This window comes from Egretta garzetta, unplaced genomic scaffold (assembly GCF_000687185.1).
Source record: "Egretta garzetta isolate BGI_Z169 unplaced genomic scaffold, ASM68718v1 scaffold56, whole genome shotgun sequence".
Taxonomy (NCBI): domain Eukaryota; kingdom Metazoa; phylum Chordata; class Aves; order Pelecaniformes; family Ardeidae; genus Egretta; species Egretta garzetta.
The window spans coordinates 13,459,071-13,476,184 of NW_009260182.1; the positions used below are offsets into that span (position 1 = coordinate 13,459,071).

Genomic DNA, 17,114 nt, shown 5'->3' on the forward strand with positions numbered 1-17,114 from the left:
TCTCGAGGCTGCATTGCTGGAGACCCTTGGCTCCTGCAGCATGCTTCACATGGCGAGGGGTTTCAGGGAGCTCAGGACGGGACCCCCTCACACTGTTCTTGCCTCTTGTGCTCAGGAAGGGTTTTACTTTCTGAGCACATATGTGATAATTTCAGGTGTTTCTGGCTGCTAACAAACTTCCCGCTGTGTCTCAGCCTTAGGTACTCATCACCTTCAGACCCCGCGCAATGGAGGCTGGCTCCGTGGTACGAGCAGTCTTTGATTTCTGTCCCAGCGTCTCTGAAGAGCTGCCCCTCTTTGTGGGAGATGTCATCGAGGTGCTGGCTGTGGTGGATGAGTTCTGGCTCCTCGGCAAGAAGGAAGGTGTCACAGGTAAGAGCTGGAAGTGCCTGCACCTGTATCCATACATGTGCCAGCTAAACATCCACTCCATGAGCACACCCTCCCTTGGCCAGTGCTGTGCAGGACCAGATTTGATTTACTAAATCTTTCGTGGCACTTTGCTTGGGACTGAGGGTGCAGGTTGCCCACCACTGGTCTCCTGCCAGCTTTGTGTCAACTATTCAGACAGCTCGTTTGTTGGTTTTGGGGAGTGATTAGTGGAGGGTCAGTTCTTGAGGAGATGAGAGCTTCACAATACTACTTGCTCCATCCTCTGTGGTGAGACAGCCCATTTCCTGGCTAGTTCATGCGCTGACCCACTGTGGCAGTGGAAGGGGGGAAAGGAAACAGATGCACTGAGATGGGAAACTCATCCACATCCAAGTGACCTCGTCAGGTCAAATCAGTTGGAGACACAGCAACGGAGTCCGTGTGTCCCTCCAAGCCTCTGACTCAGGCCCACTTCCTTCTTTCCATTTTAAAGCATTTTCCTGCACAAGCTGCCATCAATATCTGGGTGCCTGAAGTAATGTGCAAGTCTCTTAAACTTCTGGGGGGATGTGAGAAACTTCTGAAGCAGCAAAATAGTCTTAGCAAAACACTCAAAGTCTCTGTTTAAGCAGCTCTTTCTCATCTTAATACTGATGCTGAGAGGATGTGTGAGCTCTCAGGGAGGTGAAAACCAGGCCACCTCAAAGCATTAGCCTGACTGCCTTCAGCATGAGCGTGGGACTGGAGTTTCATCCCTGGCTGTGGAGATGGGGCTGCTATTGCAGCTGCAGTCTGGGCTCTGCTAACAGCTGCGAGCTGTCTCCTGGCTAAAACAAAGATGGACAGGAGCAAAGGTGGAGACAAGGACTTCTCTCCTGTGCTCTGCATAGATGATAAATGTCATTGAATGAACGCACGCCAGATCCTGCTGCTGCTGCGGCTGCTGAAGTCACTGGGCACAAATTTACTTCTGCAGAAATCACCAGGATCTGCTCCACCACAGTTTTGTCTCCCAGCATAACTGATGCGCTTGTTCTCAAGAAGGTGAAGCTATTAAGGAATAATAAACAGATGTGTGTTGTAGCTCAAAGATAAAGAAACACGCTGAAATCAAACCGAATGGTTTTTAATGACCTTTAACTAAAGTTGTAGCGAATTTAAAAAGTGCTTTTGAACTGAAGCTGTGGAGGTGCTGCAGCCTACCAATAGTAATACTCAGTACTCTGTGGGGAGTAATTAATGTAGCTCCATGACTTCCTTTCTAACAGCGTTAGGTTGTTTCCATTTAGAGAGCAGGAAACTAAGACATGGAAAAAGAGGCAGAGTTGGTTAAAACTGTGAAGGAAGCCACTGAGGCTAGCAGCCTGTGGGCTGCTGGTTGCACCTCAGGTTAATGACAGTAGATGCCAAACTCCCTAAACCCAGTGCAAAGTTCTGCGTGTCTAGGATATGGTGTCTCCAGGTTTTATTGGAGAACAGGGATGCCATATTGAGTCATCAAGAGTGAATGCTGGAAATGCTGCTAGTCCATACTCCAGTCCTTTGCTCCCAGGACTGAAATTAGTAGCTGAGTGGTATCTTGTGATGGGCAACGAGTGTGTGCTGCCCCTTCTGGCTGTGGCCTGTTCAGAATAGCTGGGCGTCCAGCCATGGTGAAATAGGTGCACGGAGGTGATAAAGTGGGGAAGGTCCCTGGAGCCTCAGCAGCGCTGAAGCTGTGACAGAGCCTGTGACTCACGAACATGGCCATCCCAAGTGTGGTGGCCTGACTTCTGCACTGAGGCCGCACAGGGGCCAAGCCTTACAGAGTGAGGAGCACCAGGTGGATCTTCCCAGTCACAAGACACTGATCCCGTGGTCCAGCACTGTTGGGTCTCAGTCCTCATCATGGCTCTGACTTGGGAAGCAAGCAATGAAAGCAGAGAAAACCTAGTATGTCTGTTCCCAGAAACTCCATGCTGATGGCACAGTCCCAGTAATGAACACAGCTTGTTGGTTGCCTGGAGTGAGCCGAGGGCACAAAGCTTTTTGTTCCCTGTGAGCCCTTAAGCATTTAAAACCTCAGGAATTCGTGACTCCCAAACTAATTCCTCTTCCCCCATGCTATTGAAGCACCCTGAGTTGCTGGTTATTTTCCTTTAGCAAGAGATGAATAGATCCCAAAATCTGGAAGGAGGGTGGGGGGAGTGTTGGTGGGCTACAGGAAAGACTGCTTGCTGACAACTGCTTCTTGTTTTAGGGCAGTTTCCTAGCAGCTTTGTGGAACCTGTGGATATTCCCCCTTTGAAGCAGGGAGAAAAACTGTTTGTTTGTACCAGTGACTTCACATCTCAAGAGCCAGGGAGCTTGTCATTGCAGAGAGGTAATCTCCATTTCCTTCCTTTGCTTTGCATCTTATAACCCTCTCCTGTCCTTCCAGAAGCATGAACCTAGTCACAGCATCCTGCCTAGAGTGGCAGGAGAGACAGGGAATTTCCTAATACCTCATGGCATGGGTCATGTCAAATCCACCATGGCCCTTTGGGCTTCTGCCACTCAGCTACTGGTTTCTCATGATCTGTCATTACTCTTGAAATTCCAAATATTGGAGTCTGGTGATCATAGTAAACTTACAGCTGCCTTTTAACTGCCCTCCAATCCCCAAATCTTAGACTTGCGTTTGGGGGAGAAATCAAAGCTTTGGTGCACCTTCATGGCTTAGCAGCTGAAACCGTTTATCTTAGATACATGTGCGCAAGAGGCTGCCCATGCTTTATGCCTTCCCTCCATTCTGTGCTCTTGCGCATCCCCGACATGCACTGCGCTCTGCACAGAGTGCCAGACCTTACCCACAGCCGGGAAAGACACGGAGAGGCAGGAAGAAGAGGAGGGAGGCAATCATACGGGCAGTTTTGAACTGGTGTGTCTCATTCCCTGCAGGAGACCTGGTGATCCTGGGCGGGTCCCTGGCCTCCAGCTGGCTCCAGGGCCGAAGCAGCTGGGGTTCCAAGGGCTTTTTCCCCTCATCATGTGTGCGGGAGCTGTGCCTTTCAGTTCGGAGCCGTCAGCTGTCCCAGAGTGCTCTCCTGGAGGTGCCTGCCTACTCACTGGGCCAAGCCCGGGCCCTGATGGACCTGTCTGCTCAGCTGGAGGAGGAACTGGACTTCAGGGAAGGGGATGTGATTAACATTGTTGGTGTCCCAGAGCCTGGCTGGTTCGAAGGCGAGCTCAGAGGCCACAGGGGCATCTTCCCAGAGGGTTTTGTGGAACTGCTTACTCCTCTGCGAGCACTAGGTAACTCAGTGGATCCAGAGCCCACAGGGACTTGTGACACCAATGGGACAGTGGAGATGCCCCCCAAGGAGGAGGAGGAGCCAGGGAGCACCTATGGTGTTGCCCTCTATCAGTTCCAAGCCTTGGAGTCCAAGGAACTGGATTTTGATGTGGGTGACAGGATTCGGATCATAGGCATGCTGGAGGATGGATGGCTGGAGGGGGAACTGAGGGGGAATCGCGGCATCTTTCCACACAGATTTGTGAGGCTGGAAGCCTCTGAGCCTTCCAAGGAAAAGGCGGGTGCTGGGGATCCCGAAGGTGGAGACAGCTGTGGAGTCACTGTCCATCAAGACCTGGAGAATGCCTGCTCCAAAGCTCTTCCTTTGCCAGGGAAAGATGGCAGGGAAAAGGAGGACAGCTCAGATGCACACCCTGAGCCTGACACAGTTTTGTCTCACATGGCGGGGAGTACAGGGAATCATCTTGGCACAGATCTGAAACAGCATCAGGCCTTTCCTGGCATTGGACACCAAGGGCCACATCCCAAAGATGCAGCGGACTCCCTCCCCTTTGACTGCACGAAGACGGTCAATGGCCTTCTCCCAGATGCTCAGATGCCTCCTGAACAGGGCAACAGGCATGACCAAGCAGGTGAGCTGGAGCCTGAGGAGACCATTTCAGCCTTCCCAGGAAATTCAGAAATTCACACCCTGCCTGAGCATGATGGAGACAGTCCCACTGTGTCCCTGCAGGCTCCTTGCTCCCCCCCAGATTCTTGCAGGAGCCAGGTGGTTTCTTCTCCTAACAGCTGGGCAGCATCTGAGCCCCAGGAGACCCAGAGCAGCACCCAGGACCTGGACGACTGGGTGGACAGTCAACAGGAGAAGTCCAAACCTTGTTCCTCCGTTTTGGGAGGTGCCCAGGTGGGCCTGGACACATGGGCTGGGAGCTGGGGGGAATGCTGCCCGCTCGCAGCACAGGGGGATGGCTGCACGGACCTTGACTCCAAACTGACAGAGCAGCTGGTACAGTTTGAAAAGAGTCTGACAACTACCAGCACTGAGCAGGACAAGGTCTCCCGCCACTTCTCTATCTTGGACTACAGCTCTGAGAAGGACATTGTCCGTGGGTCTCCTGAGCATGCCCCCCATGCCAGGCAGCCAGAGAGAAGGAAGGCCCTGAGGCCACCCCCTCCTCGGCCCAGCAGTCTTGCGACAACCCCTGTGCACACGCTGGGTGGCGAGGTGCCCAAAGGCAGGTCTCTGTCCTTCTCGGTGAAGCCCTCCCGACCTGCGCCCCGGCCTCCATCAAGCAACCAGCGGAGGAGTGTGGCGCCTCCACAGCTTCAGCCCAGCGCCCAGGACCAGCGGGCACAGGAGGGACGTGAAGACTTGTTGCGGGCAGGATCAGCTTCCCCCTGCTCCATTCTACTGACGAGGATCGGAGAGGTGGAGCGAGACCTGGAGGCTTATGGCAAGACCCGCACTGAGCTAAGCTTGATGCTGGAGGAGCAGCAGGATGAGCTGGTAAGAGCGGAGACCCTGGAAAACCTTGATTTCTGTGACTCCAACATCGAGAGCCTTAGCGTGGAGCTGCAGGAGCTGAGAGGTGAGTCTGCAGTGGCATGGGATGGGGGTGCTTCAGGGGGACATCTGGCTCCTGCTGCATATAGGCATTGTTGGAGCCAGTCTTTTATTTCCTTCTTTAATTTCTGATTTGGGTCATTTTGTAAGCGTTGCAGTACAAATCATCATGATTTTGCCTCGGAGAACCACAGTGTCATTCTCTCCCTCAGCCCTGGCCTTTCCCACCCGTTTTCCTTCCAACTCTCCCATCTCCTCTTCCAACCCCACCGTACATCCAGAGCCCTCATCCGGTCCATTCCCAGTGCATCCTTGCTCTCAAGCGAAAGCACAGCTGTGGCAGGCTCAACCTCCCTGCTTCATCCCATCTTAGCTTGGGGGGATGAGTAGCAGCTTCAGCGTGGCTTTTCTGGTGGTCCTTCAGTTCCGATCTGAGTTGATGTCTGTGGTGTGACTGCCCTCAGCCTGTCAGGGCGCTGGGTTTCCTGCGGTTTCTGCTCTGGTGGTGATACGGACCTCTGGGGACTTGTCACTCAAGTCAGAGGGGATGCACAGAAGGGCGCTGAACCTGGCCTGGGAGTGGGGAGGGTTAGTGGGCAAAAAGTAAAGCCTGCCCCTGTGCTCCTGCCGTCCATGGACTCCAGAATTTCAGGACAGGAAAATGACACTGCACTGTTGGTAACAGCAACAAAGAGCTTTAAATTGCAGCATGTCTGTAGCCAAAAAGATTACTTTTGTCCCTGCAGCCCAGAAAAATTACTCAGGGAGGAAAAATTTGCCCTGTTTATATCAGCACATTTGGGCTCTGAAACCCAAAGATGCCATATAAAGATCAGTGCTGCTAATTACGTTATACTTGATATTACAGAAGACAAAGTGGAAAGACAGGACCACGTATATCTCCCACAGTCCCTTCCCCAGCTTCTCCCAGGAGCTCTGACACTGCAGCTCTGTTATCGAAACCCACGATGAGCAGGAAATGTGGGCACTGCACGCGGGAGGTGGAGTGAAATGCCAACTCCTGCCTGGGAATTACTCACTCTGACTTCATTGCCTCCATCCTCCCACTGCTTAATCAGCGCTGGGGAGCCCAGGCGCTTTGCTGCAGGATCGTGTCTGATGCAGAGTACATGGGAATGAAGGCTGAGATGGGTGCACCAGGGAAACAGGATGACAAACAGCCTCCACGTCAGTGGCGTGCAAGAGGGATGCTTGGAAGGAGGCTTAGAGGATTTGAGGCTAGATGAAATAACTTGAAGGTAGGAAGAAGAGAATCTAGGCTGAATCGAGGGAAATTTTTTTATGGGATAGACCTTGCTGGGAAATGTCTCCTGCTGTCCCAGTGCTTCCTGACAGAGGACAGGTCCTGCAGAACCTGTGCCCTGTTGGTTACTGGAACTGGAAGTTTTAGGCAGGAACTAACACACTATCCTGAGACATCCTACATGTCAAGTTATCCCCTTAGTAGTCTTATGGGATTTTTTACCACTTCAAAAAGCCTGAGAATTTATAAGTAGGCCCTCTGGTCCTATGATAAAGATGTACCCTACCCAAGCTCTGTTGCATCCCTCCTGCCACATCTGAGTGTGGCCAGAGAGCACGTCTCAGGCTTGCTAGCCCAGCTTCAGTGCAGCAGGCCAAATCAGTAATGCAGCGTTGCGTCAACTCAGCAGATGTGTTTGCACCATGCCTCAGGCGTGGCCTCTGCCTTGCCCTCGTTAGGGAAATGTGGAGGCATGCAGGAGGGAAAAAAGCTTTCCCTAAGCATTGACCATCAACCAAAGTAGTCTTGGGGAAGCCCAGCCCCTTGGTGTCTCCTTTGGGGAGCCAAAGGAAGTATGTGGTTTTCTAAAATACGTGCTTCAAATCTGCAGGTTGCTTCTTTGGTGTGTCTTGTGTGCACACTGGGGGTTTCACTGATCACCAGACCTGCGCAGGATTAGTGCTTGCCCTCTTGCTGTTGGAGCAGGAGGGTCCACTGGTTTTATTTTTGTCTTCTGCCAGCTGGGAGCATTGGCTGTGCATACTTAACAAGTGTTGCAAGAAGCTGAGACATGGATGACATGCATGGACCCTCCTGCTTTCTGTGTAGGGCATGTTGTGGTCATCTCTTGGTTTCTCATAGGAGCTCCTGCATTTGGTTTGGAAAACTGTGAATATGGTGCGCCCTGCAGAGAGAGGAGCACATATTTGTATAGCATCCTGGAAACTTACATTGTGTGTTAGCAGTGGACTCCGTAACCCAGATAGTCCCTTCAAGCCTGTTCCTATAACCAGGGTACCAGCCGTTCGCCCTGGAGCAGGGAACTGGGCAGCTGTGGCTGCGTGGGACTGCATAGGCACCGCTCGGGGATGCTCTGTCGTGCAGGGAGCTGCTCATTTCCAGCTTGTCCCAGGACCTGTGGGTGAGGGCTGAGAAAAGGATGGGCTCAGCATCAGGTTTGAGCCCGGGGCAGGCTGAAGGCCTCAGTTTCCCCTAATGAGGTCTAGAGCAGAGCCCAGCCTCTGCTAGACCGCATCATTTAGCCTCCATGCTGGCGGGAGCCTGAAAGCAGGGGAAGGAGATGTGGTATGCCATCTCTGGTCTGTGGCTTCCTGCGGTCTCACATGCCGTTTCCCTTCCCTGAGGACGCTGGTCTTGGGGCAGGGCCTCCCCATGCTCCAGTGCACTCCTTTTCCCTGCCTCTGAGCTGCTTTCGGAGAGGCTTTGGCAAAGCCGTGGAGCCGGTTTGGGCGGTGAGCGCCTGCCCAGCCCCGGCCTCCCACCCTGGGGCTGGTTACTGATTACTTTGAGCAGCAGGTGGAGGAGGCCGGGGCTGGCAGCGATTGGGCCCGTGCTGCTTCATACCCTTGCTGGCTGGTTTCAGGAAGCGACGCCTGCGTTTCGCTTGGGACGGGAGCGCTGGAGCAGAGCAGAGAAGCAGCGTCAGCCCAGGCTCAGGCTCGGGGAGCAAGGAATCAGCACCTGCGCCGCACCCCAGCAGGACTATGTGCACTTACGCCGGGACAAAACGCAGTATGGAGGATCCGAGGCAGGAGCCGCAGCTCCTCAGCTGGGAATATGAGGACTGCTGTGCCGTGCGGAGAGAGGACGTGGCTGGGGTGGCCGCGCTGCGCAGTGAGGCTCGCTGCGATGACAGACCCAGGGCAAGGAGGCAGTACCCGAGCTGCCAGGGAGCGGACAGCGGCTGGGACGGTTACAGGAGAGGGGAGGGCATCTCCGTGGACCGATGGAGCATGAATGGAGACTGTGGAGGTTTTTGGAAGGGAGGTATCCAGTACGCAGACTGCAGGAGAGCAGATGGTGCTTGGGAAGGCAAAAGCCAGGATACAGAGGTTAGAAACTATAAGGTGTATGAGAGGGAGGGCGTTCAATACAGAAACTGCAGTTCTGAGATAAGAGAAGGGCGGTACAGAGAAGACAGAGTGCCCGGGCAGTGTAAGGAGGGAGGAAGGTGGTACAGAGAGGACAGAGTACCTGTGGAGTATAGGGAGGGGGGAAGGTGGTATAAGGAGGACAGAGATCCTAGGGACTACAGTGAGGGTGAAAAACATTATGGGGAAGGGGAAAGGCAGTGTAGGAAGGAGAGAGGCGCTGAGGAGTACAGGGAGGGGGGAAGGCAGTATAGGGAGGATAGAGGCAATCAAGTATATAGGGAAGGGGAAAAGGGCTATAGAGAGGATGGAGGCTCTGGGGCGTATAGAGAGCAGGAAAGGCAGTATATAGGTGTCAGGGACCAAGAAGACGAAGAAGACTTTGAGCGGCACTGGCAGCCCAAAGGCCATGTGGAGGACCGCAGCAGTCTGGACAGAGGTTGCGAAGCTCCTGCATTTGCGGTCTGGTCCTCAGGAGATGGTAGCATGAGCCTGGGGTCAGGCACCTACTACACACAGTCCAAGATGCAAGACACGGACTACAACGGCCATGGGGAGCTGGAAGGAACAGCCCCAGGGCCTGAGATGCCAGCCAGGAGCAGTGGCAGAGCAGAGCGCCCACGGGTACGCACGGGCCGGCCGGACTGGAGCCAGATCTGGGAGCAGGAGGCCAAGGAAGCAAACAGGGTGGGCTCTGTGCTGCAGCGAAATAGCTTCTACAGACGAACGGCTCCCAGCGCCCTGCGGCACTCGGAGTTTGTGCAGACCAGGAAGGAGAAGCAAGGTACGTGGGGAAATGCTGGGCAGCTGCCTCGGGTGTGCCTTCACCCTGCCCTGGCACCAGGTCTTCACTCAGGCAGCACCAGGACTCTGGCACAGGCAGGTGGCCAGCATAGCCAGGCTCTCATGGGAAACCCCGGGGCTCGTTAAATGGGCATCATCATTGTTACCCCCCTGTACAGTCACCTACATGTCCTGCCAGGGCTCTTGCCCCCATTTTGCAGAGGCCCAGGTGGGAGGGAAGCCCAGGCAGCACACACCCACAGCCCACTGCTGTCCTTTCGATCGCTCCTCCATCTGTGCCCCGAGTGTTTTGGGTACACGCTAAAACCTGTGGCCCTGATTTATCTGCTCTCTCAGGGCCTCAAGGAGGTTCCTTATGGGGGAAAGGGTGAGGCACTGGGGTTATTCCCACTGCCTGTTTTACTTTTATAACCCATCATGAATGGATTCTGTCTGTAGGAAGCAATTCCTGACCCTGTGGAGGGTGAGTATGGCAGCTGTTTGCAGGCAGCACAAAGCAAGAAATAGGGGAAGTTGTGGTAGCACTCGGGTGGACACAGAGGGCAAGTACTTGTAGTTGTGTGTTTACGCATGGGCAGGACACTGAAGGAGGTACCATTCCCATCTGCGACAGCCCTCTAACACTACAGGTGAATCTCCTGTATACTCCTGCATCTCCAGCCCCCTCGGTACCGCTGTAGCCTGTGTTACAGCTGCAGCATGCTATGTCCTGGATGCCTGAGCCATCCCTGGGTCTCCAGTCCCATCAACCGGCACCCTGGAGCTGGAGAGATACCAAAGCTGGAGGCCCAGGCTGTCTTGGCATGGGCAGAATCATCCTGTTGACACCGTGGCTGGGACAGAGTCGGCTGCAGACAGCTACAAAGCTTGTGGGGGCTTGGCTTGTTGTTGCAAGGATATTCGTGTGTGTTGGGGAAGGGGCAGCAAGGTGGTAGGGTCTGGGCAGAGGGAGTGAAAGAGCACTTCTTTATGGACCGGCCTCCCTGCTGGGCAGCCATGTGCCTGAAAACCTGTTTGCTGCTGCACCCTTTCTGCCAGCGTCTGCCTCGGGCACATGGGTGAACTCTCCATGAAGGGGGGTTGAAACGCAGAGGGGAACAGCAACAGCACTGCAGTGCAGCGGCTGAAGAGGTGGCAGAGCTGGAGGCTGCGGCCGCCTGTCAGCTTAAACAGCGTGAAATCTGTCCTCTGGAGGTATTTGATTAAGCAGGCTCTGCCAGCTGCATTTCTGCGCTCTCAGGCCTCCCTGCTAGGGTGGGACTTTGCTCAGCTGCGTCCCCAGGGCCAGGGAAGGGAGAGGCAGTGCCAGGGTGTCCAAAGGGCAGCGGGGAAGCTAGGAGGAGCCAGGAGCAGAGTGGGGAGGGAAGCGGCCCGCAAAGCCTTCGGAGGCTGGAGCAGTGCCGGCCTGGCCAGCTTTTGCAAGAGGAGTGGGGACAGAGTGCAATGCTGAGAGCCTTCGCTCCTCTGACCTTACCCGAGACACTGCGTACACCCACGCGTGTGCTGGGAGGGGGTGTTGGCTTTTCCCCTGCTGTGGCAGGCTCAGGGGCACAGGAGTGGCTGTGGGAGGTGTGGGGCAGGATGCCTTCACCGTCAGGGCCAGTGTCCCACAGCAGGAAAGGAGGGAGGAAGGCTCCAGGTGTTTTGAAACACTTTGTCTGTCCCGTGGCCTGTTTCTGGCTGCAATTCCCTGTTATTCTTCCTTCTGCCCTGCTGGGACACAGTGCTGCCCCAGCAAGAGTCCTCCTTGGCATATATGCTTTGCTGCTGTAGCTGCCTCAATGTAAGACCTCGCCAACACCTGAGAGCCTCCCCAAAAGCCCTCCCATCACGCTTGGCAGCAGACACCCTCCTGCCCAGCTGGTAGGAAAAAGTTGGCTCTGTTTTTCCCACTGTGTGTGCTCCAGGCACCTTTTCTAATGCTGTCTACTTCTCTCACAGGTTCTTCCTCCTGTCTACAGAGTAACAGAATTTAGGACTTGAAAGCCTTGGTGGAGGTGACATGGCCTGATCTTTTCCATAAGCGGGGTTATTACACTTCTTACAGATTTCTCTTCAGTACAGCCTGGTGACAGCTACTCGGTTAGAGCATCTCTTCTGGGATGCGACTCAGACGTGTCTGCCTGCCACATCAACAGGAGAACCCGCCTGTCATAGCTTTGCCGCTTAGTCACCATCACTTTTAAAGGTTTTGCATGCTAATGCATTGCATTTCAGCTCTGAACCCCAACCTTTTCCTACTAAATTAGAATTAGAGCAATTTAGTTGATCGATTTTCTTCTCAGGCAGGCACTGTAATTAAGTAATTTCTCAGTCTTCAGTTCTTTGTAGTGAATAGAGTCTTAAAATACTCATGGCAAAGACTCACAGGAAGATTTTTCAGTGTTTACTCTTTCAACACTCGCTAATTTTTCAGTTCAGACTCATTTAGAATAGCGGACTTCAGAGCTGCGTGAGGCATTCTGGGTGGGTGTCAGCACTTGCTTGCACAGAGGTTTACCTCGCTGCACCCCTGTGCCCTTGTCCGAGGACCCCAATCTGCCTCTGCAGCACTTGGGGAACTCCTGCTGAGTTTTGGCTGATGAAGCAGAAGCATTATTTCCCAGAATACAGTCCCGTATGTGGCTGCATTTCTTGTCCCCATTAATACATTCATGCATTTGTCTGCATTAAACCTGCTTCGTTTGAATAATTCCATCTTATTCAGGATACCTTGGGTCACTCAGTGACTCATATGCCTCATCTTTATTTGTGATCCTGTTGAATTGATGTTCAGTTTTCTACATGACAGTAATGGTTTTCCATTTACTTTAAAAATATTACGTAGGATCAACTAAATACAGTCCCTGGAGAACCTGATTAGGAATGCCCTCTTTTCTGGATAGTCTCCACCGGCAATGGGGTTTTGAGGTGCCAGTTGGCAAGGTCTTATTTCTGCTTTTAAGATGGAAAGAAACAGAATATTTATTGTATAATTCTGCTTTTTTGCCAAACTTACCAAAAATTTTACTCTCTCTGCTTACTTGTGGGATTGCATCACTGAAAAGGTTTCTTTTGTCCTGGATGGAAATAAAAGTCTATAATAAAGTAGCATTTTATTTCCTAATTTAAAAAATGAAAACTGAATTCTTAATTCAACCATCCATGGATTTTTCTTGCTATCTTCCTTTTCTCATTTTTCTGTACTTCAGAGTTCCTGGTGTGTCTATTGTCTGTTCTCTGATTCTCTATATTCATACATTTATTTATATTTGCTGCCTTTATTGAAGCACAGACATGGGACAAATTTTTCATCAGTATTGTTCTCTTGGTCGCGCAACCATAGTTTTTTGGATTATCTATTTAAAACATCCTTTTAAAGAACTTAACAGCTTTCATTCTTTTTCCTCTCGGTGTTTTTGCTCACACTTCTGCTGGTGCTGTGCCTCAGCTTTAGAAGGTTAGCTCTTTGTACACCATCATATTGCTTCACTTTTTTTCTGCATCATGGGTTGGGACCATCCGGTGTTTGTACTGAATGTGGTGGGGCTGTGTTCATGTCTGCACAACCACAGGCTGTTTGGGGCGATGGCTGTAATCTTACCTGGCACAGAGACGTCCCCATCAAGCGGGCTCTGCATCAGACATCTTTGGGACATCACGCCATTCCAGTGGCCCTGGAGAAGTGTCCCCAGACTGTTCCTGTTCAGCTCATTTTTATGGTTTGTCTGGATTTATCTTCTGCTGCGTGATCTCAGGACTCTGCCAAGGCTGAATTCACTCCTGTGGGCTGAAGTCCTTCCTCTTGTGCCATGGCACCTCTGCTGCACTCCCTGCTTCCTCCTAAGGAGCAATGAGGCACTGACTATATCCAGTCTGTTGCTTTTGGAGCAGTGAATATATTCTGTTACAGGCTTATTACCAATGTCCAGAGTGAGAGTTTTCAGCCTGGCCAGATCCTGCTCCTGGCAGTGAGTTTAGCCTTTTGCTCAGATTAATTATTCCCTGCCCTAGTTTCATCCCCTCTCTTCTCATGGTGGGCAGTGTGGCTCCTCCCCTCCTGGCGTCCACATACTTCAAATATTTGCAGCTGGTTTGTTTTGTCCTGAGTCACTGCTTGACTCTGCTGAGCTGTGAGCCTGGGGCTGGGCTCGCCTCGCGGGTGGGTGCAGCTCCAGTTGGAAATTCATGCTTACCAAGCCAGTGCAAGGGGTTGTCCTCAGCACTGATGTCCAGCACGTCCCTCTTCAAATTGCGTTAGCAGCCTGGGTGTCCTGCGAAGCTGCGCCGTGCCGCGGGGGATGCTGGCAGGTGAGCCCCGATGAGGAGGAGTTGGGGGGCAATGCAGCCCTTTGGGTGAGCCCCCCAGCCCATGCATGATGGGCATGTGGCCTATTGGATCTGGTCTTCATGGGTCAACTCTGCTTCCAGAGTAGGGTGGGGAGAAAACCTCTAATTGCATGTGTGCTCCCGCTAGGAGGTTGGGTAATAAGAAGGTTTTGTTAATTGGAAGAAAGTCAGTGAAAGTAGTATTTCTGAGACAAGCAGGATGAGCCATGTGATTGCAATATTAAATCACGGCCTCCACAGGAAGGTGGGAGCGTGCTCCATCTTGACACTTCGCTGACAGGGGCTGGGTTACAAGTCGGTGTTGAATCTCCCATGCGTCAGCAGGCGAACTGGCAAAGCTCAAAAGCAGGTGCTCCTGGGAGGCTGTTGCAGGCCATCAGACCAATCCAGAGAGCCAAGGACTTGTCACAAATACGCCAAAGGGGATAGAGAAAACAATGCTGTTAGAGGTTTTAATTTAGAGAGGCAGGTTGCAGAGCTCACGCAACCTATGAGAGAACAAAATTTGAGTTGCTGAAAATTGTGATTCAGAACATTGGTTTTGGAAATGTATTTCTGAATGCCCGTTTGACATCCGTGCCATGGGTAAACACGAATTTGTCACTAGATTGGAATTTGGTGGCTTCACTAGAAATACCAGTCGCATTGCTGCAGGCTAACGGAGCCCGTTCCAGCTGTGGTGTACGTCTTAGTGCCTCCAAAGTCGATGGGCATGATGACTCAGATTGAAAGGTAACATTTAAATAGAAAATCCGTGAAGTAAAATGGAGATTTGTTTCAAAAGCATTTACTACATGACCAAAACCCACAGCTGTGAAATGGCTGGGTTCAGTTAAATGCTTAATAAGTCTCATTTAGGGAAAGCTGCTATTAGACTTATAAGACTGTGTGACAAACAGGGAAAAAGAAATTGATGGCAATCAACAGAGATGATACGAAACACAAAAAGTGAGAGTTTTCATATGCGTCAGGGACAAATCCTAAGTGTTATATGTACTGGTCAGATAGGAGAGCCAAATATTAAAAACAAATTCTGTATTTGAATCTGCAAGTGTTTGGAAAGAGGCAGGATGACTTTTGAGTTCATTGCTGAAGGAGGACGCGGGACTAGTGATAAACAGCAAGAGTCCTAAGAGACTTGGCTGCAGCATAGCCTTGTTTTTAAACAAATCTTGAAATAATCAGAAAGAGCAAGAAGGCCAGAGGAGAATTAATTTGTATGAGGTTTAAAAATAAGGCAAATACTGATAGAGAGTAAGTGGGTAGAACTGGTGGCCAGCATTGTGCCAAGTCAAGCAAGCTGAGCTGATGGGCTTAGAACCAGTGCAGGGAAGGTTTCAATTTCCCTTCCACAGGGAGGGAGGGATTTGAGACTTGCGGAGGAAGGGTGCCGTGGAGCTGGCAATCTCACCAGTGTCAGTCGAATCCTTGCCTCAGGGCACTCTCTGAAAGGGCCTGGCCTAGATTTACTTGCCTGGGGTTTGCTTGGTGAACCGTGGGGGGTGCTGCGTTTGATGCCGGTGCTGGGCATCGCCAGCTCCATTTCGGTGAGCTGGAGCCAGACACATTGTGTGGCTGCAATTTAGCTACGGCTAAAGCTGGGAGCACAGCAGGGTTGTTTGGTGGTGGTATGGTAAACTCCCGAGATGTCCAGCTTCATCTGGTGGCATTTTGCCAGGGGATAAATGCAAAATCCTATTCTTTGACTAAGGCAAATATGATCTTTTTCATTTGTCTTGCCAAATGCTGCTGCATGGGTCATTTCTGGCTGTTTTTCTGACTGGTCTTCATTTTCAAAAGTCTTCCCAGGCCACCCCATGCCACAGTATCAGCTCACTGGCCACTTCCCCTGGCTTTCACACATCCGTGGTTGCATTGCAAATTAACACCTTCCTGCTTCTTCAGGTTGCCTTCCCACTTGGGTTTGCTTTCCTGCAAAACAAATGCCAATCCTTAAAAAAATATATATCCTTCTTTAAAATAAATAATTTGTTGTTACTTTCTTAACTCTGTGAGCTGCAGAGACCTGCTGACTATATTATCGTGGTGTTTCTTTGTCCCTCCTGTACATTTTTCTGTCCCGTGTCCTGTTCAGGCTCCAAGCGCTACGTCTTGGGCAGGATATCCCTTGTTGGGTAGAGGACCTTGCACGGCAGGGCCTGGTCTGCTACTGAGGCTTTCCAGATGCTGTGGAAATGCAAACAGCAAATGTTAAACCCAGCAGCTGCTCCCAGGCCCTCCTTGCAGACTCCTGCTGCATTTGAGTTGATAAAATAGAGTTCATCAACAGGGACTTATGTGGTGGAGAGCCAAGGCTGTCTTAGCTGAACTGACTTAGCTGAAACCAGCCTTTTCCCTTACAGAGGTTGGCTCTGATGGGAGTAGTTTTAAAGATCTTGCTAGCAGGAATCAGTGAAGCCTGCTCTTCTCAGTAATTGCTTAGTAAAATGTAGTGCTGGTTGTGCCGCTAAGTCCTCCATGGAGCTGGCCCTTTTGGCTCTCCCCAGGCTCGATTTCAAGGCAGGGCAGCAAAGATGCCTGCTTAGAGAGACAGGTATCTTCTCTCCCACGTCGAAGGCATCTTCTGAGCAGGGTTGCAGCTTGGTTTCCCATTTGCTGTGGTTGGGGGGGGTGCCTGGGACTGATTTTGAAGTTGCTCTTTCTGCAAGAGGCACAGCGGTTCGTCCTCAGCCTAAGTGGCTGCGAGAAGTTGCTGTTTGATGCCAATGCTGCTGGTTTCTGTTTGTCACTGCTGCTCTGCAACTGGAAGGGCTGGCATGGTTTCAGCTAGCTATGGGCTGAGTTGGGGTCTCATCTCAGCTGCGTGTCTATTCTTTCCTGGGTCGTTTCAGTGCAAAAACCCCAGCCTGGCAGAGCAGCAGGCAGGATGCTCAGGCTGAGGCAGCAATTTTCCATCCCAGGTTTCATAGTGCTGCTGGTTACTGCCATCGCCTGGCAGGGCAAGGCTGGGGGCTGCCTGCAGGCGGGCAGGGCCTGCCCAGCACCTGGGCAGAAGCGGCTGGGGGCACGGGGGTCCCTTGGGGCTGAGCGCAGTGGGTGCCAGGGTACCAGGGTAAGTCCCAGGGGTAAGTCCCAAGCCCTGCTGGGTGTCCCTGGGAGCCCCCCAGGCTGAGCCGCTGTTGCCTGAGGCTGTAAGCAGAGAGCTCGGGGAGGGAGGTGGAGATCTGGACGAGCTTGCAAAAATATTTTTACAAATGTCTGAGCTGGGGCATGTCCACAACTCTAATAAAATCCCATTGAGAGAGGGGAGCGGGGGATCAGTGGGAGATGGCTGGAGCGGACGGGCACTTGTCAAATCAGCAATTGCCCTGAGGCAGGCTGGGGTGCTGCAAGGGGCTCGGGGGGCCTGGGGGCCTCGGGGCCTCGGTTCTGCAA

The 17,114-nt window shown here is 52.2% G+C and overlaps 1 protein-coding gene across 3 annotated transcripts in view; it reads left to right on the forward strand.

Annotated features, from left to right (window-relative positions):
- Positions 1-227: 227 nt before the first annotated feature.
- The window catches only part of LOC104129174 (dynamin binding protein), a 25,975-nt gene continuing 9,088 nt past the window's right edge, over positions 228-17,114 (forward strand). Inside the window, exons 1-3 of one of the 3 annotated variants that reach the window (XM_009642089.2) lie at positions 228-372; positions 2,612-2,734; positions 3,292-5,235. In XM_009642089.2, coding sequence (XP_009640384.1) covers positions 228-372; positions 2,612-2,734; positions 3,292-5,235 — 2,212 coding nt within the window. Of the gene's footprint in view, positions 373-2,611; positions 2,735-3,291; positions 5,236-8,850; positions 9,370-17,114 lie in introns of those variants that run through there. The other 2 variants (XM_035897360.1, XM_035897361.1) reach the window with 2 other exon arrangements.